This window comes from Mollisia scopiformis (genome assembly GCF_001500285.1).
Source record: "Mollisia scopiformis unplaced genomic scaffold LY89scaffold_13, whole genome shotgun sequence".
Taxonomy (NCBI): domain Eukaryota; kingdom Fungi; phylum Ascomycota; class Leotiomycetes; order Helotiales; family Mollisiaceae; genus Mollisia; species Mollisia scopiformis.
In genome coordinates this window covers 21,134-45,043 of record NW_017263593.1, presented here as the reverse complement: position 1 = coordinate 45,043, position 23,910 = coordinate 21,134, and the positions used below count along the sequence as shown (strand labels likewise).

The 23,910-nt window shown below is 47.6% G+C and overlaps 9 protein-coding genes across 9 annotated transcripts; 3 read left to right on the top strand and 6 right to left on the bottom strand.

The window, feature by feature from the left end:
• Positions 1-595: 595 nt before the first annotated feature.
• LY89DRAFT_697409 (glia maturation factor beta) lies at positions 596-1,207 on the bottom strand (the record flags this gene model as incomplete). The annotated part of the gene is made up of 4 exons (XM_018216897.1): positions 596-784; positions 839-972; positions 1,051-1,153; positions 1,205-1,207. The coding sequence occupies 4 exons, from the start codon at positions 1,205-1,207 to the stop codon at positions 596-598; spliced, it is 429 nt and encodes a 142-aa protein (XP_018070478.1).
• Positions 1,208-2,542: 1,335 nt separating this feature from the next.
• Positions 2,543-3,649, bottom strand: LY89DRAFT_685167 (uncharacterized protein). Its single transcript, XM_018215030.1, has 4 exons — positions 3,227-3,649; positions 2,818-3,177; positions 2,731-2,767; positions 2,543-2,626 (listed from the first exon to the last, which is right to left on the bottom strand). Exons 1-3 carry the CDS (start codon positions 3,488-3,490, stop codon positions 2,744-2,746), a joined length of 648 nt encoding a protein of 215 aa, XP_018070477.1. The 5' UTR covers positions 3,491-3,649; the 3' UTR covers positions 2,543-2,626; positions 2,731-2,743.
• A 2,400-nt stretch (positions 3,650-6,049) lies between these two features.
• On the bottom strand, positions 6,050-7,078 carry LY89DRAFT_669667 (P-loop containing nucleoside triphosphate hydrolase protein; the record flags this gene model as incomplete). The annotated part of the gene is made up of 1 exon (XM_018213117.1): positions 6,050-7,078. The coding sequence occupies one exon, from the start codon at positions 7,076-7,078 to the stop codon at positions 6,050-6,052; it is 1,029 nt and encodes a 342-aa protein (XP_018070476.1).
• Positions 7,079-7,774: 696 nt separating this feature from the next.
• On the bottom strand, positions 7,775-11,465 carry LY89DRAFT_685166 (phosphatidylethanolamine N-methyltransferase). Its single transcript, XM_018215029.1, has 3 exons — positions 10,834-11,465; positions 8,070-10,774; positions 7,775-7,989 (listed from the first exon to the last, which is right to left on the bottom strand). Exons 1-3 carry the CDS (start codon positions 11,003-11,005, stop codon positions 7,924-7,926), a joined length of 2,943 nt encoding a protein of 980 aa, XP_018070475.1. The 5' UTR covers positions 11,006-11,465; the 3' UTR covers positions 7,775-7,923.
• A 681-nt stretch (positions 11,466-12,146) lies between these two features.
• On the top strand, positions 12,147-13,461 carry LY89DRAFT_646481 (uncharacterized protein). The gene has a single exon (XM_018211926.1). It carries the CDS (start codon positions 12,456-12,458, stop codon positions 13,407-13,409), a length of 954 nt encoding a protein of 317 aa, XP_018070474.1. The 5' UTR covers positions 12,147-12,455; the 3' UTR covers positions 13,410-13,461.
• Positions 13,462-13,828: 367 nt separating this feature from the next.
• Positions 13,829-15,263, top strand: LY89DRAFT_685165 (enoyl-CoA hydratase-like protein). The gene is made up of 4 exons (XM_018215028.1): positions 13,829-14,328; positions 14,386-15,009; positions 15,079-15,101; positions 15,236-15,263. The coding sequence occupies exons 1-2, from the start codon at positions 13,917-13,919 to the stop codon at positions 14,826-14,828; spliced, it is 855 nt and encodes a 284-aa protein (XP_018070473.1). The 5' UTR covers positions 13,829-13,916; the 3' UTR covers positions 14,829-15,009; positions 15,079-15,101; positions 15,236-15,263.
• Positions 15,264-15,300: 37 nt separating this feature from the next.
• On the bottom strand, positions 15,301-17,021 carry LY89DRAFT_75184 (uncharacterized protein). The gene is made up of 5 exons (XM_018221238.1): positions 16,535-17,021; positions 16,246-16,374; positions 15,997-16,126; positions 15,651-15,831; positions 15,301-15,538 (listed from the first exon to the last, which is right to left on the bottom strand). The coding sequence occupies exons 1-5, from the start codon at positions 16,884-16,886 to the stop codon at positions 15,536-15,538; spliced, it is 795 nt and encodes a 264-aa protein (XP_018070472.1). The 5' UTR covers positions 16,887-17,021; the 3' UTR covers positions 15,301-15,535.
• A 563-nt stretch (positions 17,022-17,584) lies between these two features.
• Positions 17,585-20,147, bottom strand: LY89DRAFT_782423 (uncharacterized protein). The gene is made up of 6 exons (XM_018222579.1): positions 19,913-20,147; positions 19,246-19,848; positions 18,793-19,064; positions 18,244-18,630; positions 18,052-18,141; positions 17,585-17,917 (listed from the first exon to the last, which is right to left on the bottom strand). The coding sequence occupies exons 1-6, from the start codon at positions 19,997-19,999 to the stop codon at positions 17,659-17,661; spliced, it is 1,698 nt and encodes a 565-aa protein (XP_018070471.1). The 5' UTR covers positions 20,000-20,147; the 3' UTR covers positions 17,585-17,658.
• Positions 20,148-21,292: 1,145 nt separating this feature from the next.
• On the top strand, positions 21,293-23,876 carry LY89DRAFT_782422 (heme peroxidase; the record flags this gene model as incomplete). The annotated part of the gene is made up of 10 exons (XM_018222578.1): positions 21,293-21,385; positions 21,508-21,702; positions 21,832-21,940; positions 21,989-22,030; positions 22,132-22,480; positions 22,533-22,801; positions 22,849-23,019; positions 23,070-23,207; positions 23,340-23,538; positions 23,617-23,876. 10 exons carry the CDS (start codon positions 21,293-21,295, stop codon positions 23,831-23,833), a joined length of 1,782 nt encoding a protein of 593 aa, XP_018070470.1. The 3' UTR covers positions 23,834-23,876.
• Positions 23,877-23,910: the final 34 nt, after the last annotated feature.

The window sequence follows — 23,910 nt, the reverse complement described above, 5'->3', positions numbered from 1 at the left end:
GCTTGTACTGTTCATTAGTAGAAACGCACATCAATTCTCAGAGTGACTTTTCGTACCCTTCATTGTGCCGTGGCCAAGCTTACTAGGTCTCGTGGATGGCATTTAACAGCGCTCGAGAGCATGCAACCGGCCTTTCTCCATTTGAAAATGGTCACCACAGCTGCCTTCTTTCCAATCCATATCTCAAAATGAATAATTTACTGAGTGATATTATAAGCACTCGTGTCACTTTCACCGCTCTGGTGACGTTCTTAAACAATTAACTATACCGCCACAACCTCGCGCAGAAGGTCTGCGTAGGTGGGCTCAACGGCAGCTCTCATAACATACTTGAATTTCTTTATGGAGAAACAACGGTGGTCGACCAAGATTATAAATACCGAGACATTTTGCATGAAGAATAGTACGGAGTATCAAGATGAAAGAGAGATCTGATACGAACAAGGCGAGCATTTATCTGTAGTTTTTCCATTAGCAAGAAGAAAAGAGACGTCGTCCATCCACGAAGGCGAAGAAGCGCTCTAGTCAGTCTAGATGTATTCAACGATTTTATTGATTTTCTGGGTCCTCGGCCACTTGTAAATACCCTTTTCAATTATGCCGCACCAAGCTTCGATGGCAATTCTTCCAAGTCTTCTGCAGAATCAATCTCGATTACCTTTCCCACCTCCGCCGTATTCCTCATCAGCTCCTTGGCACCAGCGTATACCATCCTCAGCTCTGCATTGCAGGTCACCGGTAGATAATAAAGCAGGACGTACGGTACTGATAGTCGTCCGGAAGGCTACCAATACCTGTCAGCAGTGGCCCCGACCTCTGTCTTCGAATTTAGACTTACCAGTGTCAATGGATAACTCAGCAGGACAAATCTTGGCGAATGGTCTGGCAAGTCATCCCCTATCTCCTCCAAACTCTTGTAGACGGTCTTCTCTTCATCCTGCTTGATTTCCAGAGTATTCTTGTCGATCAGATCTACCCCGCATCAGCCCACTTCGTCCACAGGCGCGAACCAGCATCAAATGGCAGTAAGGTGTAGTGAGACGGACATACAGATCACGGCATTCGGCGTACTAGCCCTCGACGTTCCGAGACGGAATTTTCGCAAGTGGTCTTTACTCTCTTGGCTGAAGACGTAGAGTCTGGATTCGGAAGCCTATGGTGTGTGTCAGCTTGTTGGTGTCAAGGAAATCGGCTGAAGTTTTACCATAACACCGTTAATACACAGCTCTTGCTGTGGTGTTGATCACGAAGAGTCTGCTTTTGTGGTCTCTTACGTTGCAGCCTCGTCTCAGTCTCGATCGCCGGGCTGCACATTCAAAATGGAGGGGTCTGCTCCGCTTGAACCGACCTAGTCTCAATCTGGAAAGAGCTTGATCTTATCTAATCAGCAACTTGATTCACCAATTGTCTAACTCCAGAAGCTTTATGAACCCCTGCACCACTTAATGCACTTTCATGTGTGATCAGACGAGATTTGACTTCCAGATCCCATCGGATCGTCCCTTGCAACCTTAAAATGACAAAATAGCCCAAAATACAAATGCACTGCGACTCCCGGATCAGAATCAACCAGCATATTCCCTTCAGATTCTCAGTGGCAGGTAATGTGCATCGGCTCATTCAAACTCATCAATGATTCGATATTTTCTCGTCAGAGCTAACCTTCTCCTTCTCCTCTAGGGGCACACCGTATTCACAATTGGAAAACTTGAGGTGAATATGTGCGTCAAATGCAATGGATATCCAAAGAAAAACGGCGCAAGTAACCACCTACACACTTTGTAACCCTCTCCGCCCAACACTCCTCATATATTGCCTTCGACCAGATCTAGAAGATTTAAGGCTTGATCATGACAGCGGTTCACGAGAATAAATCAATTGAAGAGCACGTTCGGTAGAGCATCTCGCTGTAATCTCGCTTTGAAATCGTCTGGCGTGATCTTCTGGTAGGGGGCTTTGGCGAAATTTAGCGAGTGCGGGGAATAGGGGGCAAGCTTAAATGCCACTCTGAGGATTTGTGCAAACATCAATTTAGCAGAAAGGAACCTCGACTTGGACTTCTCCCCTCCTGCCAATATTCTGTGTCTTCCACCAGAGCATGTCAGACATCATAAGATAACTTGCAAAGCAAATTTATCCTTGACCAAGGTAGGCACCTATCTCAACTCGAGAGTCGTACGGCCAATGAGTGTTTTGCGTAAGAGCAAGACGAGGTTGATCGTACAACTACACTTCAGACAAGCTGGGGTAAAGATGATTCTTTTGGGTTCCTAGTGGCGGATTATAATCAGTTGTTATATGTGATAATCACTTTCGTGGAGAGGTGGTACTGGCGGTGATATGTAGAAATCGAAAATGGAACACTTTCTCGTCATCAACTTTAAGTAATTGCCTGATATTAAAGGTCTTTTTCCCATTGAAGTCGAGCTGTCAAATCAACGAGTTTTTTATTCTAATTATTGAAATGTCGATGCTTCTTTTGGAAATTGAAAATAATAAACGCCTGGGTCTGTAGACAATCCGAAGCTGAATATGTCCCCAGAGCTGTTGAAAGTCCACCCCTTATTTGAAATCAACGCTTTTTGCCCAACGATAGACAAGACCATCCTCTGAATAACCTATGCTTCTACTTGGTGTATTAGTAAATGCTCAGTATTATCAGCTGAAAAGGAAAAGTCTGAAGTGCAATCATTGGCAGAAAGCAAACATCAGCGGAAAACAAATACATACCTTGTCGCACTTCTCACTTCTTCTCATCTTCCTCGTCCTACTTCCATATTAGCAGAGCTCGTGGGTTATGCAGAAAGAGGTACTTGCATCCTTGATCATGACAATCTCGATGATCTCATCCTTCTCGGCTCGAGGGCAGCTTCTTGCTTCATCAATCTCGATCTCCGAGTAATCCTCGTCGTCGTCGATCACGATGACAACCTCTGGGCTTGGACTGGTCTTCACTTTTTTGGAAGGACTTTCGACAACTACGGGATCCTCGGAGCCAGTGTCCTCGATAACAATTGGTCGCTTCATTGTCTCCATGCTCTTGCCTTTCTGGTGGGAATCGCCCGAATCTTTGTTATTTCCAGTGTCACCGTTGGACTTCGGTAAAGCCTTTCCTTTGCCCTTATTAGGCGAATCTCTTGGCAAGTATTCATACCCGTCATTTTCCTCATCGCTGTCCTACGAGCTCGTCAGTAGTATCCTTGATGGAGTGGGGATCTCTGCTCACGACGGATCTTGCTAGTCCTGTTGTTCCTCGAGCCACTGCCTCTTCCTCATCCTCGTCACGGAATCTCTGCAACAGGCCTTCATCCAGACCTATACTTGGCTGACGTTTGAACGTGCTTGGACCAGCCTCAGCAGGGGATGAAGGACGCTCTGGACGAACAAAAAGCTCACCGTCGTCTGGCTCGCTCCCGCTGTCACTATCGCTGTCGCTATCACTGTCACTGCTGTCATCGCTGCTCTTGTCTCCACCAGCATCGTCTTTCATCTCTTTCATCAACTGCTCGATGTCATGCCCCTTGAACGGGTCAGCCCTGAACGGCGGGTGTCTTCTCCAAGCCGCACTTCCGAAAGCATTCGCGGCACCGTTTCTCATGTCTTCATTGGCCTTCCTCAATGCACCCCGATTGATTCTCCATCCTAATTCGAAAAATGCGCTCTCGATATTCTTCAGCTGTCTCTCGGCGTCGAGAGCGAGACGCCAGTTCGACATCTTGGTTGTCAAGAAGTCAATAACGACTTGCTTAGCACATGGGTTTCGCGGATTGACGGTCTTCCAAGCGTGAACATCAATGCCAGCAATTGATAGTGGGATCCTTGTCTTCGGGTAGCATTCATCCTTCGCCAGAGTAGGCTCCCGAACGCTTCTGGGGCGAATTGGCATCGGTCCAGCTAAACAATTTTCGAAGAAAATGGCAGTCAGTGGCGGGCCTATGGTGCGATCTGGTATGCCATTTGGATGGAGATCATGGACATTTCGATCAAGGTACATTTCGAGGAGGGTGTCTCGGATGAGTTTCTTCCCTGCCATCTTTCTGCCATATATCCAAGTTCCATGACCTGTGCGAAGATGGGACCATTTGTTCTCATGGTTTTCGTCCCATGTTATCATATCTCGCTTCAACTCGCCAGCGCCAAAGTTTCCCCACCGAGTTCCTTTGTTGTCAGAGGCATAGATTATTTTATACCCGTCCTTTTTGTTTTTCTTGAACGCGAACCAGATGTCGCGAACGAGACCTAGAACGTCAACAACGAGACCGGCATGGAGCCATTTGTAGTGGCTGTTGACGAAATTAAAAAGGAAGCGCGTACGGAGTTAAGGAAACTTACCGTCGATCATGATCACGGTCTTTTCGGGGCATTGCGAATTGGATTCGGCCAAGGCTCTAGCTCTGGGGAACTCTCTCTTGACAGGAGTGAGATTTTCGGGCGTAGTGCTGCAACTTGTATGAGCAAGCTTTTCGATTTTGCCAAGAGCGAATTGCTGTGTTGAAGCTTCGGAATCCTCAAGCAGAACAGTTCAAGTGAAGTGTTGATCCGTAGTCGACTGGCCCCGAAGATGAGAGGTAGACTTTGATGATGATGCTTGTCCTCTGTGAAACCCAGAGAAGATGTTTCTGACCTTCAGTCAGACGGCTTGGTTTGCCGAGAACAACGTAAAGATAACTCTGCTGACGATGTGGCTACTCTGTGCGTGATGAACTCACTTCAGTCAAAAGGACCAAGCGAAGATCCAAGGCTTGCTAGAGCTGAGAAGAAGTCAGAGATGGTTGTCGTCTGCAGGGAGGTGAGCATCTGAGCGAAGATAGTTGTAGTTGAAGAGAAGACGGTGCTTGAGAATGAAGCAGCTCCTATGTGGATGTGGATGGGTGAGGGGATTGGGTGAGGGGATAATGGTGCCAGACAAAAATATTGCTGAACGAAAGAGTTTAAGTTGAAGGTGGAGAAGTCTTGACCGAAGTAAAGTGCTCTTGTTTTCTTTGCTGGATCAAGGCGGGGCAAGAGTAGTGAAGGTGACGATGGTTCCTGTGCCAAGAGGGTAGAGTGATGAAAGGGAGACAGCTTGATGGTAGCTCCCCAAAGCGCAAATCAAGTTCGTGTGGAGTGGATTGGCTGATGATTTTACCAGGTGCTGGAAGTGACAAAGGATTGGTCCGAGGAATAAGGTTGAAGGAAGTAGGTTGGGTTGGGGAAAAGAAGAGAGACGACGAACGAAGTGGTTTGTAGCGTGAAGTGAGATAAGTCCAGTATCAGACCAAGCTAGCGTTGCCTTTGGTCTTACAGGGAAGTGAGCTTGAAGGCGAAGGTAAAGTTTGAAGATTAGTGAAGAAGAATACGCATCCGAATTAGTTATCCCAGTAAGGAAGGAAGTGACGATCTTTGGCTGTTGGGGTTGGAGACGCTAAAGATTTAACGAGCAAAGTTTTAACCTTGAGAGTCTGTGGATAAGTGTACTGGTGAGGACAATTCGAGACTTCATGGATCCTTCATGGATCAAGTTTACAACCTCTGGATTGATATTTGATGAGTGAAATTCCGAGCTCGGCCAAAAAAATAGGGAAATTGTTTCGCGATTGATTGCACCTAGGCCTACTCAAAGCTTATAACACTCCAGCTACCCGAATTCCATGACATTTCTGACTCCTGAGAAGAACTTGGATCTTTAATTTAGAAGTTTGCAGGTTTTGCAAACGAAAGATAAAGCACAGAAGCTAGATTGGGCCAGATGCTAAACCCAACTTGGGTCAATGGCAACAAGTCTTGAAAACATGGTATGGGAAGATATGCTAACCATAAATTGCTTGATGATTCGTCTCAATACCTGAGCTCAATCTGTGGGATGCAAAGCCTTACAAGGCAACACCCTATACCCAAGGATGTGCGCTTCTCCCTCTCATGATTCTGCGACTCCGCCTGCTCTCCAGTCTTCAATTCGTCCTCCCTCAATCCTGAAATCTAAGGGCCAATCACCCCGGTCGAATGGGGCTTTAGTGCTGCTTCCTGTACCTTCATTGATGAAACCGATTCGAAGCCAAAGCCTCGATTCTCAATCTTCTGGCAGAAGAGTCTCTGGCTTCAGACCCATCTCCTCGCCCACTCTTTTCACGACCTCTCTCAAAGCCGTACAAGCAGGACTATCGGGCCAGGCGTCGAAGAAACTCTCACCATAATCGCAAGCCATACCGATTCTCGGGTCGAGGGGTACAGCACCCAGGAAGGGAATTTTCATCTCCTTTGCTAACGCTCTCCCACCACCCGTCGTGGCTTGGAATATTTGACTTTGATGCGTGCATTTCGGGCAGACAAATCCAGACATGTTCTCCACGATTCCGAGGACTTTGATCCCAGCTTTCCTGCAAAAATCGATCTCTTTTCTGACATCCAGTAAGGCAACCTCTTGCGGGGTGGTGACCACGACGGCTCCATCCACTCCACTCTCCTTCAAAAAGGAGTTGACACTGAGATGCTCGTCACTCGTGCCGGGCGGCGTGTCTACAAGTAGGAAATCCATTTCTCCCCATTCGACGTCCTTAAGAAATTGCTTTATCAGGCCGTTCTTTTTTGGTCCCCTCCAAATGACAGCATCGTTCCGGTTTGGGAGCATGAATTGTACACTCATTACCCCCAGATTCTCCATCACCCATACGGGACTCCAACCTGCGCCACTGACATGTATCGTCTCCTCTTCCACGCCCATCATCTTTGGTATGCTCGGTCCACAAATGTCCGTGTCCATTATGCCTACTGTGTTTTCGGGATTGGTCGCGAATGCGTGTGCGAGTAGAGTCGTGAATGTAGATTTGCCGACTCCACCTTTCCCCGAAAGGATCAAAACCTTATGCTTGACGCCTGATAATCGTGCCGTGATAGCTGGAATGTCCGGATCGGGTCCCTTTGGCGCAGATGCGCAGATAGCTTGGTTGGGGCATCCAGCACAAGAGTCTGCTTTTCCTGCGGTTTCGGACTCAGGGCCAGGACAGTGCTCTGGTTCCGGTGCGACGAGTTTCGGGGCGCTTTTGAGAGGATTGGACAGAACATCTTGAACTGATTCTGGAGCTTCGAGAGATGGTGCCATTGTGCGAGAATTTGGACGTTGTGGGAAGGAAGAAAATCTTCAACCCGGAGAAACAGTCTTGAATGTTTACAAATGCAAAGAGTGGCGTTGAGGGGCAGCGGACTGTAATCCAACAGGGCGGCCGCTAGCGTCGAACCTAGGATTCAAGCTGCAAAATACAAGATCCAGGAGACATCAGTCGAAAAACTCTTTGACCATTTGAAATCAACCTTTTACTAGGAAGCAAAAAGTGTTCTTTGGTATGCAATTGTACAAATATTTCGATATCTCGCTAATGTAAATTTTCGATGTTCATTTCACATCCATTCGTTCCTCCGGAATCCGTGCTTGGTTCTCATTCTCCGGCATGATCTATTTTCATGCATAGGAAATGAACTAGACTGGCTAATGAATACGAGAGGAGTGCCATCTATCCTACGATATGTTAAAGTCCATGAAGACTCTCAGTTGCCAAGCTGTCGTTTGCAGCAAGGTGACCGAAACACTCGCTTACTCGTCTAGGCGAGAAGTGTACCCCCTAACAAGCGAGATTGAGGTTAGCATTGCCATCGAGCATCTCGAAGGAGAGGGAAGATCACACGAGATATACGCCGTTGCCTAGTTTCGACATGTCTCATAATCAATTGTGACTTGATCACATCATCGGGTATGTGTGTGACAAGAAAATCACCAAAAATCAATAAACGCTGAAGAAATGTAACACTTTTCATATTCCTAACCCTAATGCAAAGGTCTCTCCCACCGCTATGCATGAAATCAAAGCTACAAAACAATGCACCAATGAAGGGTATCTCCGTAACTTCGCAACCATCATGTCTCTCTAAACCACCCCTCTAATGCACCACTCAACACTTCTCTCCCTCTCCCGTTGGTGTAGTTGTGCCTCTGGAATGAGACATACTGTATGGGGCCTAGTGGTGATCAGCGACCTATCTTGTAAACAGGAAAAATAATATTGTCAAGCATCATGAGTAGAATATGTCCAACATACCAGAGCTTGCTTAGCAACACAAATACGCCAAGCCAACTTCTTGACATTCCCGTCGGCATTTACAACTCCAGGTGCAAGCTCAAGGGCGAACATCTGGTGGACTGCATAGACCACTCTCTTGGCATACTTTCCATCTCTTTCCACCAGGCTGCCAAAGCTCTCCTCAACTGTGTTTGGTGCAATCTCGGGATCACGATCGAAACAATTCTTGACCACGGGGAGCAATGCGTCTTGAACAGCAGAGCGAACTAGTCCATTTGCATCCATATGTGTCTCGTCGTACTCGTCGAAGCGTGGGATGCGATTCTCGAAAGGTAGTGAGATCGCCATCACATTGTGCTTGCCATCGTGGTGATATCGGAATTCAAAGACGCCCTGAGTCCACCATAGTTTGTCACCTTCGAACAGCATTTCACCATACATGAAATCACATGTAGTCCCATCCTCACGCTTCGCGCCTTTGACGAGTTTGTTGGAGACCAAAATGCCATTGTTGCCTGGACCAGACTCATATTCGTTGGGAACAGTTGCTACCCAGCGACCAGCAGAAGAAACGCGGGTGACTTCTCGAGAAGCATTGTCCGCTACCATATAGAGTCCGACCCAGTCACTTTTGCTGTGGTTGACCGGTGCCTTCCACTTGACTTTGATGGGGGCACCGTACTCGAAAGAAAGAGGTTCATATCCGTCGTCTCTTTGCCGGGGAAATCTTGCTGAGAGACCTTCCTTTCCAGTTGTGCGCTCACTCAGAGCAGTTATCGAAGACTGAGTACCCTCAACCTCGATGGAATAATCACGAGGATCAAAGCCAGCCAGGTCGGGTGCCAGCTTAGTAAGAGTAAGTCTGGCTGGATATTGACTGAACAGAGCAGTTGTATCTCTGACAATAGTAGAGACGCCGGATGCAAGCTTTGGTCGTGCTGCATCAAGGAAATCTTCCACAAAGTGTGTGGTATCACCCAAGACTTTGTCTAAGTTGCCTTGGAACTTCTTCAACGGAGGTGGGAGCGATCTTCGAATGCTCTTGGTCAGCCCAGCTTCAGTTCGTAAGTTTCTACCATATAGCTTCTGCATATGCGGCTTCTCCACGAATTGAATGAAACCGAGGGTCACAACATGACTGAGGAGGGCGAGGAAGAATATGGCGGGGCTCCATGTAATGAGAACAGCTCCCCAAATACCCGCCAACCCGATGATACGCTCAGGGTTGTTGAGATACCGGTAGATTCCACTGTAGGTCAGTTTGGGACGGTGGTCAAAGAAGAAGTCTCCAAAGAACCAGCCGAACTCGCCAAGAGATTCGTAGATACTGACGGCTGTCCAGACTTGCAGCGCAACTAGTCCTGCTCCGACCACATGCTTCAGGAGAACGAGTCCGTAATTCCAATCTGCTGGAAAGGAATACATCTTCCATGCTGCTGCAATGAAACTCACATAGCACATGGTCATACTCACGTGGTACATGCTTTTCCACTGTCTCCAGGCTTCTTCTGTGCCTTCACCAAACTTGAGGAAATGGCGAGTCCAAAGTTTGTTGTCCGACTGTTGCTTGAGGATTGAGCCGAGACCGACAGCATACCACAATCGCCACAAACAAGCGTTCAATACGAACATAGCCTGGGACAAAGGCGTAGTCGGTGTGGCAGCGGTGATAATGATCATTCCTAACTGAAGTAAAAGCACAGAAACATCAGTTATGCGGAACAAGTCGATATTTCTAAGACCGATTAGATCATGTACGGACAGTGGTTGAGACGTAACGGGAGGGAACGGTGACACTGTTCCAGACGGCTCGGGACTATCGAGACTCTCCCTACTTGTAGTGGCTGTGGTGGTCGCCAATAGAGTGTCGCTTTGGTTTGGCTGCAGCTCTCGCTTTCTAGGTGGTGGTGGATTGTATGTCTTCTCGATGTGAGGGTTCTCTACGTAAATGAGAAAGGCGAACTGTGCTGCGTGGGCAATGATCGAGATAAAGAGAACATTGTAACTAGCCGCCATCATGGAGATGCCGTAGTAGCCTGCATAACCAACAGAGTACATTGGGTGAGGCGCCATCTCAAAAACACCATCGAACGTCAAGGCTTGATCGATCAAGTAAAAGAAGTCACCCCAGTACCAAGCGTAATCCTTGACCACCCGGTGGGCATCTAGTTTGACCCAGAGATTGAAGCCCACCAGAATGATGCCTGTAGCCCACCGCGCGATGTACATAGCAGGACCTTCTCCCTCGGGACGACCGCCACACGCAATAGCGAATAAACAGTAGGAAGTGAAGTCACACATCAGAATCAAGTCCACAACTCTGCGGAAGACGAGCCATGTGTTGTACTCAATTGGGGCTTCCTCAAATTTATAATCTTCTGGGATCTTGGTCTCCAGTTCGCGTTTCATCAGTTTGTACAGCCACGGACGAGGATTCTTTCCAGTACTGGGATCCTCAAAGAGATTGAACCTCTTGGCCCATGCTACTAGGCGTCGGTGGTTCGACTGGATTTGTAGAAGATACCCTATTCCGACATTGTAGCAGCCTCGCCAGAAGAGGAAAATGACTGCAAAGCCAGGACGCTTGAGGAAGGAAGGCAATAGGTATAGAGCAGCTATGTGCATGCAGAGTATGGCTATGACGATCGCATCGGAAAGGTTCTTAGGCTGTCGAGGATCGAGTAATTGGGAGACCATATCATGGGTTTGCGGTACGGTGAAGACTGTATGCCGCGGTGAGCCACTTGTCCATTCTTGCTCTGCCCCAGGCAACACGACTTACTGGTGCCATCTGGAGTTCTGCCAAAAGTTTTCTTCGACTTTTCTGCCTCCAATTCATCATTTCGCGGGGTGTTCTCCCCACTACTGGAGGCTAAGGATCCGTTCTCCGCATGTGCGACTATGCGCTCCCGAAGGCCATCACCATTGGTACTGGCTACAGCTGGCGTACTCATTGCGACGATGATGGCGGAGTTGAGGCCCGCCTTGAATCGTCGTTGCGAGAGGTTGAAGTATGTTGTCCCTGCTGCGATGTCCAATTGTGTTTTGTGGATTGTGGGAGTAGGAATCTGGCGAGGGGCGGATTGTTGAGGGTTTGTAGTTTGTAGTCTATGAGCGGGGAGCACAACACTTACCTAGCTCTGCCACCCTGTCCCATGCCTGCCTAGGTATGCAATGCGGCCAGTACTCGAGTACCTAGCTAGCTAGGTACTTGGTAGCAGATTAATTGTCGTGGTCACGATCACGCTGGACCCAAAGAAATGTCTCTCGTGGGGAAGGGACGAATTTCGACTGGGCAAACAATGCTTGAAAGGCAAAAGGCGAAGCAAGATCTACTTTCGAAGTACGAGTGTGAGTGCGTTGTTGGTCGAGAACAGACGAGCAGGGAATAGACAAGCGGCATTTGTGACTGCATTATGCACGCACGCATGGATAAAGAACATTAAAGCATTCCGTCATTGTTTGTTTGTTTGACAGACAGTCTTTTGAGCAACCACAAAATCAATTGAGTAAAACCTCAATTTCCCTTTTGTGCGAACATGGGACCACAGCCAACCAGCCAGCCAGCCAGTAGAGTAATGCCGCAAACCCTCATCAACCAAGATGATAGGTACCTGTGTACCTATCCTTCCCCATGACCGGATCAGCAGGTACGACGTTCTCTTGCGCAGGGCCAGCACACGATGCATTTCCTCATTCGTGCATCATTTCTGCAGGCGAGGCGAGCTTGGGGTCTGCGGTGGAACCGTGGGCTGGGCTGGGGCGAGAATTAATTTGGCTTGTGAAAACGCCGTTGCTGGCTGGCCGCCCGAGGAGGAGTTGATACCTGAGGTCTCGAGGATTCACTGAGCGCGCAAGTTCTTGAGTTCTGCCATATTCCCATCGAAAACAGCGCTAAAGATTGCTGGCTTCTGATTGGCTGGCCATAATTGCAATTATCGTTTGGTTTTTCCAAGCTGTTGATAAAGTCTGCTCGTTGTGTGATAGCTGGGCACCCTCTAAATGACCTGTGCGATGTGCAACAAAACTTTGGGCCAGATTTTAGCGGCTTCTGATTGGCTACATTTAGGAAGGCGCAAGGCTTCTCCCTTTCAGGTGAGCTACGACTACAGTACAAATGTAGGTTTCATCAATCTGAAAAGGCGTTATCGTGGAAGCCTCGAGCAGAAACTACTTCCCTTTCATGTCCACTGGTTCATCTGTGATGCTCAAGACCGGCACGCGTCTCATGGAAGCCTAGATGGGAAGTCCAGTCCAATCCAATCCGTTTCCTGAGACCCTGCCTACAGACGTCGAAAATCAACTCAACTATCAACACCAGATATCCTGCTCTACGTACCTTGCTTCTGGTGGATTACTTCTGCTATCGCCTTTCAAACCATCGCGTTCGCCTACCGCGCAGTCATGTTGAATAAAGCCGGACGCGCCAAACTGGCCAAGGAGACGGTGAATACCTTGATACCACATATCCTGAAGACAAACTCTCGTGCCCATGAAGGCGCCAATAGCTCAGAGCTAGTCTCCTATTCTCTCCTCGACACTTCCAGACTGCGAGATTCTCCAGCATCGACAAAACATACGAAATCACCCACCTCAACATCTCAGCAAACCGTCAAGGACGTCTCGAATGACATGGAGGAGACACAACTGGCTGAATCGCCAACACCAGTATCAGCTACATCGTCCACCCACCCGAGAACTCGCGTAGTCCAGTCTGACACTTACGATGCCGTCAAGGACCTGCTTGCCGAAGACACAAGCTCCAAAGATCCCCCTCGTGTTGGAACTCTTAACATGGCCTCGAGCTACTCTCCCGGTGGAGGATTCATGAATGGTGCCCTTGCCCAGGAAGAAGCTCTTTGTGTGCGTTCAACTCTCTACTACTCACTCAAGCCATCTTACTACCGCATCCCAGAACTATCTGCCATCTACAGCCCAGATGTCCTCGTCTTCCGAGGCTCAGATATGAAGGACTTACCCAAATCAGAATGGTTCTTCACGGATGTGATCTCGGTGGCCGCTTTGAAGCAACCTGAACTGAAGTGGAATCTTGATCGGACGAGATTGATCTATGAGTATCCGCAGGACAAGGATCTTATGTTGGAGAAAATCAGGTTGATCTTTCAAGTTATGGCAGAGAAGGGAATCAAAAGAATTGTGGCTGGGGCACTGGGATGCGGAGCATATCGTAATCCACCGGAGGAAGTCGCCAAGATGTTCAGAAACGTACTTCTTGGGGACAAGAAGAGAAAGGGTGTGGAAGGTATCGACGAGGTTATCTTCGCGATATTTGACGATGGTCCGAATCTGAAAGCCTTCAGAGAGGTGTTCCCGGACGGAGAAAATGATGGCGCATGAGTTGTACTATATTCTCACTAGGATGATAGGTAGAATGTTACTTCTTTCCGTGCATGAGTTCCTGAACCATTGACGCTCATTTCGAACAAGTCTGACTTGTCTTTTAGCAAGGTAAGTGATGTCGAAGTGCAGCAGGCTCCATATTAGACTCATTGGACTGAGTTCGAAACTTCTATCAGAGTCTGGAAACCGTCGCAATTTGCTCGATGGGGAGGTTTAGACTTGCGGAGTGTGCTGTGCGTAAGGTGTTTGCTAAACGTTGATGTGCTCACGAATAAATATTGCAGCACCGAAGGCAGCAAGACTTTGTGTCATACTCAACCCTTTTACGGTAGACCTCGGTTGATGCAGGTGGGCAGCGGGGCCGGCAACGAACCCCTGAATGTCTCGCCTCGCTTCCCCGGATTCTACCTGACACCACTACATCTCACTCCAACCCAACTCGAACTTCCACCAGCTTCTCAACTTCTCATCCTCACATATCAAATACTTATCAGAACCAACAAGATGCCTCACAATTTTCAATTCGATCCCCCCAAATCATCGTCCTTATCCCTCTCGTATCCTCGTCCTGGTATTATGGTAGTGACCATATCACGACCACAGGCAATGAACAGCCTGCCTTACCCAGCACATTACGAAGCGGATGCCATATTTACTTGGTACGATAACGAGCCTTCTCTCCGTGTCGCTATCATTACCGGCTCTGGACCTAAAGCCTTCTGCGCGGGACAAGATCTCATCGAACTTAATAGTGCAAAGTCGGCTCCATCATTCTCGGCGGATCCGACCGGACGGGGCGGGAGAGGACACCCCCCGAGTGGGTTTGCTGGGATTTCTCGAAGAAAAGGAAAGAAGCCTATCATTGCGGCCGTGAATGGGTTTGCACTGGGGGGAGGCTTCGAGATATGCTTGAATTGGTCAGTGTGCACGTGAAGTCACCAAAAAACTATGCTGATCCAGGTTTGCTTGCATAGCGACCTTATAGTTGCTTCTCCAACGGCGACATTCGGTCTTCCAGAAGCACAGGTTGGTCTATACGCCGCTGCTGGAGGCTTACCTCGCCTCGTTCGAAATGTTGGGCTTCCTTTGGCTTCAGAAATCGCGTTGACCAATCGAAAACTCACGGCCGAGGAAGCATTAAAGTTCAATCTCATCAACAAGATCTCCGAGACCAGAGAAAGTGTTCTTGATGAAGCTATAGAGATGGCCGCAAAGATCTGTACACTGTCACCTGATGCCGTGGTTGTTACACGAGCTGGACTTAGAGAAGCGTGGGAAGTTGCCAGTGTAGAAGAGGCAAGGAGATTGGTGGCAGACAGGTATGAGAAAAGTCTGTTCTCGGGAGAGAATATGAGGATTGGATTGAAGGCTTTTGCGACCAAGACGAAACCCGAGTGGGTGCCCAGCAAGTTATGATCGACTACCATCTACGTCTCTGGGTCGAACACCTATCTGACTCTCAATAATCAAATTCGACTTTATACACATGTATAATGTTCCCAATCCCACTGCTTACATAGAGAGTCTTGTGACTGCCATCTGGGCTCCAAAAAGGATGCACGTTCACGCCGTACCCTGGGATGGTCTCGATGTTATACTACACAGCAAGTAATTAGCCAGTGATATTTCTCAAAGCATGAAGTTTGCAACGAGGGAGGGATCCAACCGGTCCAGTAAACGGCCCATATGCTAGAGGAGGTTAGTAAAGACTTTCAAGGTAAGATGGTGAGTCAAGCTTTTTGGGACACCCCTTCATGGCTAGGCAGACGGAGTTCAGGAGCTCGCTCTCTGTGAAAGGGCAGATAGGCAGGATTTGTACATACGTGTCTCGCTCGCATAGAACATAATCGCACTCCCATACCGCCCAGTGAACAACAAATATTGTTCAAAGTAGTTGCTCCAGACAATACTTCCCTGTCCATCACTGTGAACTGCACCCTGCACCCCATAACTATCATCTGCGGTCGCTTTGCTCGGGATTCCGTTGATCCAACTTCCATCCAGGCTCAAAAATTCATAAGCATCGGCGTTAAATACTTGTTCAACTTTGGCTCTTCCCACTACAATACCCGTTCCATTTTTGTTGGAGTATGTATAAATGTATCCTTCAGCACTCAGCACAGTCACTAGAACAAATCAGTACTTGGTCTCTATTTGAAAACACAAGCCAGAAAAGTAACCTCATTGAGAAAGAAGGACATGAACGAAGGTGGGGGGGGGTTCTTTACTGATGCCTACGGGTAGTGCGTCTAGACCAGCAATCAAAGAACCCGTCCGATTCGCGATGGGGAGTTCGGGACCAAGGGTCGCTCGGTACATGCCCAGTCCTCGATCTTGAGTTAGACCAGTCGTGTCTCTCCATATTTCCCACACAAAGCCTATTCCAAGACCCGGAGAGACCTCTGCAACATTGCTGGTGCTGTATAATGGTCAGTTGGGCTTTTTTAACTTGGCGGGAGACGAAAGGAGAGGATGTTGGGATCTGGTAAGAAAGGGGGCAGGAATTTGAGTTGCATGGACTGCCAGATATGGTGATGAGGTTCGCGGTCAGAGTAAGCGAGAAATGCGTAGAGACGACTCGTACCTGAGGCCCCAGAAAGGTGTTGGAGATTCGGGAGTTGGATCTGAGGCAGCTGGTGGGCAGAAGAGGAGGTCGAGAACATTGGTTACGTTCTTCATATCAACGCGGAGAATATCGTCTGGCGTGCCATAGACTAAGGGAGTCTCGGTCAGTCGTTTCATCCACAGGGGAAACAACGAGGGAAGATTGGTAGCCATTTATTTTCAAGAAGTATTCTATCAGGAGTGAACAGTGGAAAAGAGAAGATCGTACACGCAGGGCCTGTCGAGAAACCATCTTGCAAGCCATCGAGAGAAAGTACGTCGCCAAAGTTCCAGAAAGGGGTGTTGTTAAGAACAGACGTGCGACCATTGTCCCATCCTAGACGAGCCAGGGTGCTGCCTTTATAGATGATCAGTATCTACTTTAGATAGAAGTCTAGGAGCTGAGGAGCTCATCCGAGGGAGTGAGTCAAATATTTCCTGACGAGTGACTTCCAAGGATAATTTCGAGAAGCTCAACTCCTAGGATCAACATCAAGCAAGCGCGGGATTCGACGTACTGTAGATACTACCGACATCAGAAACATGCCACCTAGTGCTGTTATCTTTTGCCCATGCATCAGGAGATGGGAGGGTCCCAGTTGGGAGTGACGGGGATGCTGTGCTGACTACAAATGAAGCTGGCGTCGTCGTAATGGATGCAGCGGTAGATATAGGAGTCGCGATGGCCTGGGTGGACATAGTAGCAGTGAAGGTGGTCCAAACGTAGCTGGCTTCGGAGAGGAGACAAGATACAACGTCCCCATCTGTATAACACCAATCTAGGATTCCATTGTGGTCAAGGTCGTAGCGCTTCTCAAGCAGTGGGCTGGAGAGCGCTACAGAAGCAAAGACAATATAAAGTGTCTTCATGACGAAGATAATTGGTTGGTAAAGATTGGTTGGTAAAGAATGTTTGAATAGAAAGGTAACTGGATAAAGGAGTGTCCGAGGAAAGAAGCAAGGAAAAAGGTGAAGATGTGGAACGTAAGAGAGCGATGCGAATTGAGGACTTGAGTTGCAAGAAGGAATCTACCTAGGTATATATGTGCGTCCTTCATGCTAGAATCTGCAGCCTGGATCATGATAGCAACGACGCAGCCGTGACACACACACACACACACACACACACACACCAGATGAACATTGTTGGAGCCAGTTTCTGTAGTGAGCCTTGCTCATCTGTGTGATAAGGAGAGACGGCCAATGCCCGAGTGTGACTTTTGTAGTTGCATGTTTCAAAACAACGGTTTGTTTCATCTGAACATTTAAGGTTGGCCGATTCGGCTCGAAAAATATTTCCGTAGTGCACTACTACAAAATAATTGCGTCCACAACTTTGACTTCATGGGGTATCTCCCTAGATACTTGCGCACGCAGATGGCATTCCTCCAACAATAGACCTCGAGATAGGGGCACAAATGCTCTCGGGTATTCAACATTCAGGTTCAAACACCCGAAGGGTTAAATAATCGGGATGCAGGTCTGACATGCCGAAGTAGTGAAGCGCGCTACTGTGGCTTCTTTCAGCTCAAGGTTGAAAAGAAGCAGATGAAGACGAAAAGGACAATAGGGTATATTTTCGGAATGGCGACCGGAAGGGTGCGAGCGCGAGCAGGCTGATAGCCCTTCCGAGTCGTCGCTGTTATGCAATGACTGCCCCCACCTGTTCCAAGGTGACACCAGTGTGAACATAATAATCTACAGTTCTTCGTCTAAGCACAACCTCGTCGGAAGTCGCGGACATACGCTGCTGGCATTTTACCTCTACTACACGTTTCTTTAAATCGACGTCGAAGCTAGTGTTGCGTATTCTTGCCCACCCAGGCACTTCCCCGTCTTTCATGTATTCTTCTTCAAAAGCTCTCAGGCACTCGATAACTAGACCGGCAAAGACACTATCCCTAATTAAAGTTTCAGATTTAGCTTCCGAAGCCGAAAATGCTGGAGAGGGTATGCATGTCTTGCAGTGCATCAGGAGTCTCAACTCCAGAGATAGTGACTAAAGGGAGTAATTCTACGATAACTCAAGACTTACCAGACTCCCTCTCTTCTTGGATAGGACAGAAGCAATGAAATGACCTTCCGCCGAAGAATTGGATCCCGGCATTTGTGACCTGTAAACCAACTATTGAGAAATTAGTTCCATCTTTGTTGAAGTATAGCTAGCACAGGTTTGGAAGAGTGCCAGATTCACAGGACATGAAACTTAAAATGATGATAGACGTACAGAGGAATTACTACACCGGAATCGAAGCAGAATTTAGGGACTCTTGAAGTATTAGAGCAGTTTAAAAGCGCCTCTGAGAGGTTGACAATGTCTCTATAGATGTCATGATAAGCGTCGAACACTAGCTCATCCTGTGCGAGGGATTTAATGGCACCCATATATGTAGCTTTCATTTGTAATTCAAGGGTTATCGAGGCCTTCTTCTCAGCAAGAGTCTGAAATTTGCGATTGCTTCTCAACCAAGCAAAGGCTTTCATCCATCGATGGAGACTCTTTGTTAGAGTGGCTTGTGCTTTAGCGACATCGTCTGGTATTTGATTTCCGGTGGCGACCCCAACTTGATAGGCTCCAGTAAGGCTGCTGGCTCCTGCAATCCGTGGTAATCCCCTACAGATAAATCAGAATACACTTCTGACGCAGATATGGGAGCCGAGGAACTCATCAACCGAGGAGTTGAAAACCATAGTCTTTCGAGTATTTGCCCATAGGATGGTCCTAAGGAGCTCGGGTCCCAGAAAAAATACACAACGAGGGCAGAATTTCACCTACTGGGCCACGAAAGTTACAGCAAATCTTACGATGTTGCCATAGAATTTACCCGCCTCCGTGAGATCGCTGAATGACTCTGGCATTCGCTCGGACTTTTCTGGGTCATCGATTCTCAGTGGTGGGAGTTCGGAAGAAACCGATGGGAGTGGAAGCGTGGCCGACCTCAGTTGAATGGAGAGACGAGTGAATACGTGTGAAAGAACATTCTCGTCGTCGCTAGCTGCCAACAGTGAAGATCCCGGTGCACTTTTTTCTCTACGCCGTTCCTTCCACTGCAACCAGTTAATACAGTATTACAGGAAGACGCTAAGAGTTACGGTGGAGCTCTGTAAGCCGGAAACTATGTCTGGAGCCAAGACACATTAACAAACGAGAATCATGCTCCCAAGACAACTGCCGTCTCCCGAATTGCTCTATAATAGCACAGCAATCCAGTACAGTATGTCGTCTTACCTCCTTCAATAACCTTGTTCCTAATCTGATTTGCTGGACTGCTACTTCGTGATTGCCTAACCATCCCTCAAAGGACAGGATGACCAGAGAAGTCATCAATGCCGTTCGGAAGTCGTTCTCTCCATCCATTTGGGCGCATTTGATCGCATGGGCATATTCTTTGAGTGCATATTGATAATGACGATTTGGAGGATTGTTGAAATTACTGCGAGCAGCATAGCGCGTGTGGCTTGGAGGACGGGATGCTTGGGATGTCACATCCAAGGCTCCCAATGCAATAGCGGCTTGTCGAATGAACTTCTTAGCGTCACATGCTTGGAGGAAGATGGTCCGTAACCTCCCCATTTCAATGTTAGGGAATATCTCGTATGCTGTATTCGTGCTGAAAACTTCGAAATACCTGGACTCGTCCTCATCTTCGAATCGCATCAGAGCAGGCCCTTTATAGAGAGGAATCGAGTAAGGATGTTTCGGAAGTATATTTGCCCTTGTTGGCGGGACTCCTTTGGCAACCTTTGGAGATGCATAACCGTCGCAGCGAATTCCAAATTTGATACACCGAGCGCAGAAAGGTCTGAGTTCGTCGCACTTAACACGCCGTATCTGGAGGAAAAGAGTGGGTTCAGAATGCAATTGCAATGGTTGTAGGGAAGAAGTGAAAACTTACTTTGCAGGTTAAACAGCCACTTCTAACCTTGCGATGTGGTCGCCTTTTCACATCAGGCTTCTTCGCCGATACTGCTGTCGCGTGCATCTTGCATCAACATTTGCGATCCTGTATCTTCATTGCCCAAGCCGGATACCAGACTTCTGTATGTGGAAACGTCGGTTCATATAGAGGACAATTCGGTCTCGCCGAACCGTAGGCAAGACAAGCTTGTGATGTGATAGATAGAGGGGAGATAAGACAGAAGGTAGAGAGCAGAGCATGGCATGGCCATGGCGTTCCTAGTGTGGTCTGTGCCTGGCCTTAATGCGACTTACTTAAGCATCGGAGATATGTTACTCACGTCGTGGTCGTATAACAATGAGATATTGTAGCGGCAAATTATTAGAAGCTATCAGTGCCATTGGTTCAATTGATGTTCTTTGCCTGGCTGACTAGCAATATTGAACCCATTTTATCTCGAACGAATAGGTGTGGATCCTTTGAAACGGCTCCAAAATGTCTTCTAGGTCTAGACCTGCCGCCTCCTGGTTCTCTTGTCAGCTTGTCATAATGACGCATGTCACCGCATTGGGATTTAAGTGAACCCACAAGGTGCACTTCTGTATATCTTCTTGCTCTCTATCTGTGTCAATTTTCACTTCTTGATTTCATTCGTTTTGTTAAGCAGAGCAGGATATGGAAGCGCGGTGCTTGCTGCTTCATGTCCAGCTCTGATATAACCTAAGTCTGGACACCGAGGGTAGTAGCTTGATGTCCTGAAAATAAGTTTGCATCTCACTGTTATCATAGACCGAGACAAAAGATGGAGTGTATTCTCCATGGCGCTCAACTATGTTCACTTCATTTTCCATCTTCTTTCCTATCTACTTGAGGGTCTAGCCGAACAGGTAACGAACCGGCTTGCAAATTCTCTTCGTTGCAGCAGTCCGAGGAGCAGTTACAAGAATGACACAGATCTGTAGATCACGTATCTGACATGTACAATGTTCCAAGATCTCGACTTGATTTCTTTGTTTTCTGATGTGGTGGTCTGAAGATCCAAGTGCCGATTTATCAATTTACTCGTCTCGGGTACTTCTTTCTAAGAGCCTTGCAAGGTATCCCGATCTCTACGGTCGATGATCACATGCTATTGGACGCTGGCTCCTACCTACCTAGGAAGGTACGCACCTTTCCTTCTCACTTCTCACTTGCGATAGATACCTACCTACCTAACTATATCATGATTCTCTGCTTTCGACAACTTCACCTACCTTTCCTTAGCCACAACGAGCCACCTACAAACCTTGCATCTCTCTATCCTTCGCTCCCTTCCATATTGAACTCGAAATATCTCAGTCTTGATCCCGCTCGTCTTTCGATTTTTACACGTCGGCCATGGCTTCCCAAGAATCTCAGTTTCACCACGATGAGCTTGCTTCTGCTATGGATAAAGTCCATGAAGAAGAGCATGAGCCCCACATTGCGAAGGTCCTCCATGACATTACAAAGTTTGCCCTCAAGGGGGGAATGAATCCGAAGGGGAAATGATTTGTATGCCATTCGTCTTTAATCTTTGCGCGGATACATGTGCTAAAATACGACATATATAGGTCGAGAAGGTTGTTCAGATGCTGTCAGCTCTGCCAAATTCCTACAAGGCAAGGGAGCTAGCTACGGGATATTTGATCAAGAAATTATGGTACCAGCTAGATCATCCACCTCGAGACCTCTTAGGTCATGGGCCCGACTCGGTGATTACCATCGACAGCGATTCACGATATCGTAGCGCCAACGGGTCTAACAATGTGAGTAATATCTCGTTGCTCATCTCTGACTGATCTCTTTACACCAAATTGGACAAACCTCTTCAACATGGGAAGAATGTCTGAACAAGGAGGAACTTTGTGGTCACACTTGCTAAAAGCACCTTTCAGAATCCTAATAATCCTTCGCTGGGTGCTGCTGGCAGTCGCTATGCCAGAACGACTCAAGCAAGACGCCCGAAGCTTGCCCAGCCACCAGATCCTGCGGACGTCTTCGACAGTTCGTAGCCCCCTGATCAAATTTCTGGGGCATGCTGACCTGGAAAAGAGTTATTGCTGCGAACTGGACCGCCTAGGACTCATCCGAATGGTATCTCAAGATGTTGTTCTTCTTGGCAACCATTATAATTCATGGTAATGGCCATTCTTAGCCAAATGTATCATCTCGGGGGTTAACGAGAGAATAAATAGATGTCTTCCACACCGATGAAAGAGATCAGACCCGCGCGAAGGGCTCCTCCTACCTTGATCTAGCTCCTTTATACGGTCACGATCAAGTATCGCAAGATACCGTTAGAGAATTCAAAGATGGTCTTCTCAAAAAGGACACTTTTGCCGAATATAGGCTGTTGGGCCAACCCCCTGGTGTCTGCGCTTTCATTGTTGCATTCAACCGATTCCACAATCATGTGGTTGTAGAGTTGGCTCGAATCAACGAAGGCGGTCGCTTTAGCCTTCCCAGAGGGCTAGTCTCGGGGAGTGATGCAGAACTAGCCGCCCTCAAGACGAGAGACAACGACTCATTCCAACATGGAAGATTGTATGTACCCGTGCTATGCAATTCATTTTCGGGTCTTGACAGTGCTTCCTAGGATTACTTGTGGTCTCTACGTTAATATAATTCTACATGATTATATTCGAGCAATTCTCAATTTGAATCAAAACACCTCCAATGTCGAGTCAGACTGGAGTCTGGATCCTCGCTTGGATTTCCCACACTTGAATGTGCCCAAAGCTGTCGGTAACCAGGTCAGCGTGGAATTCAACCTGGTCTATCGTTGGCATGCAACCATCAACACTGCCAATGAAAACTGGACAAATAATTTCATGAGAGAGGTGTTTGGGGAGACTTACAACCCGAGTGAGCTCAACCTCATCCCGCTTATACCAAGTACTAAAATCGTGCAGAAACTTTGAGTGCGGGTGACTTCATGCTGGGCGCTCGCAGATGGGCTGAGGGGATCCTCCTCGTTGAGCCCTCCCAACGAACATTCGGAGGTATCGAGAGATTGTCAAATGGCGCTTTCGCAGATGATAGTCTAATTAATATTCTCAACCATACTACAGAGAGCCCAGCAGGTAAGCTACTCTTCTACAGTACCTCACTACTTCTGACACTCTCGATCAAGCTGCATTCGGGGCAAAGAGCACCCCACTTCTCATGAGACCAATCGAAATATTAGGCATCGAGACTCAGCGTCAATGGGGCGTTGCAACTTTAAACGAGGTCCGGGAAAAATTCAATCTCACACCTCACAAGACTTTCCGTATGGGCTCCTAACATTCTCCGATACACTTGCTGATGCTAGAAGTCGATGTCAACCCCGATCCAGCTGTTGCCAAAGCTTGTAAGTGCTATGTGGCAATGATAAACAGATGCTGATCATGCATGGTATCAGAACTTTATCCCGAGCCCGATGATATCGAATTCTATCCTGGTATACAAGCTGAAGAAACAAAGAAACCATGGTTTCCAGGATCAGGCCTCTGCCCTGGAGTCACGATCTCAGTTGCTATTCTTGCAGATGCTGTGGCATTATGCAGGGGTGACCGTTTCTACACCACCGACTACACTCCTGACAATCTAACAGAATGGGGGTAGGTTATTTTCATGGCCATGTCGCTTTCATCTTCAGCATCGTTCTTTTGAAACAGATAGGCTAACCAGACACATAGATTCCATATCGCATCGTCCTCGTTTGGAAAAGTTCAAGGCGGAGTACTCTACAAATTGCTGGAGACCGCATTCCCTGGGCGTTACAAGGACAATTCGGTGTGGTCACTATACCCACTGACAATACCAGAGAAAAACAGGGAGATTCTTAGCAAACACAAAGTTGTGGAACAATTCGACTTCGAAAAGCCACAGCTCCGCAAGCAGTACTTCGATTAAGAGAATAATCATAATATTAGCAGATAGCTAAAAATAGGAATAGCAAATAAACAAGCTTAGTTTTCGACTTTTCGAAT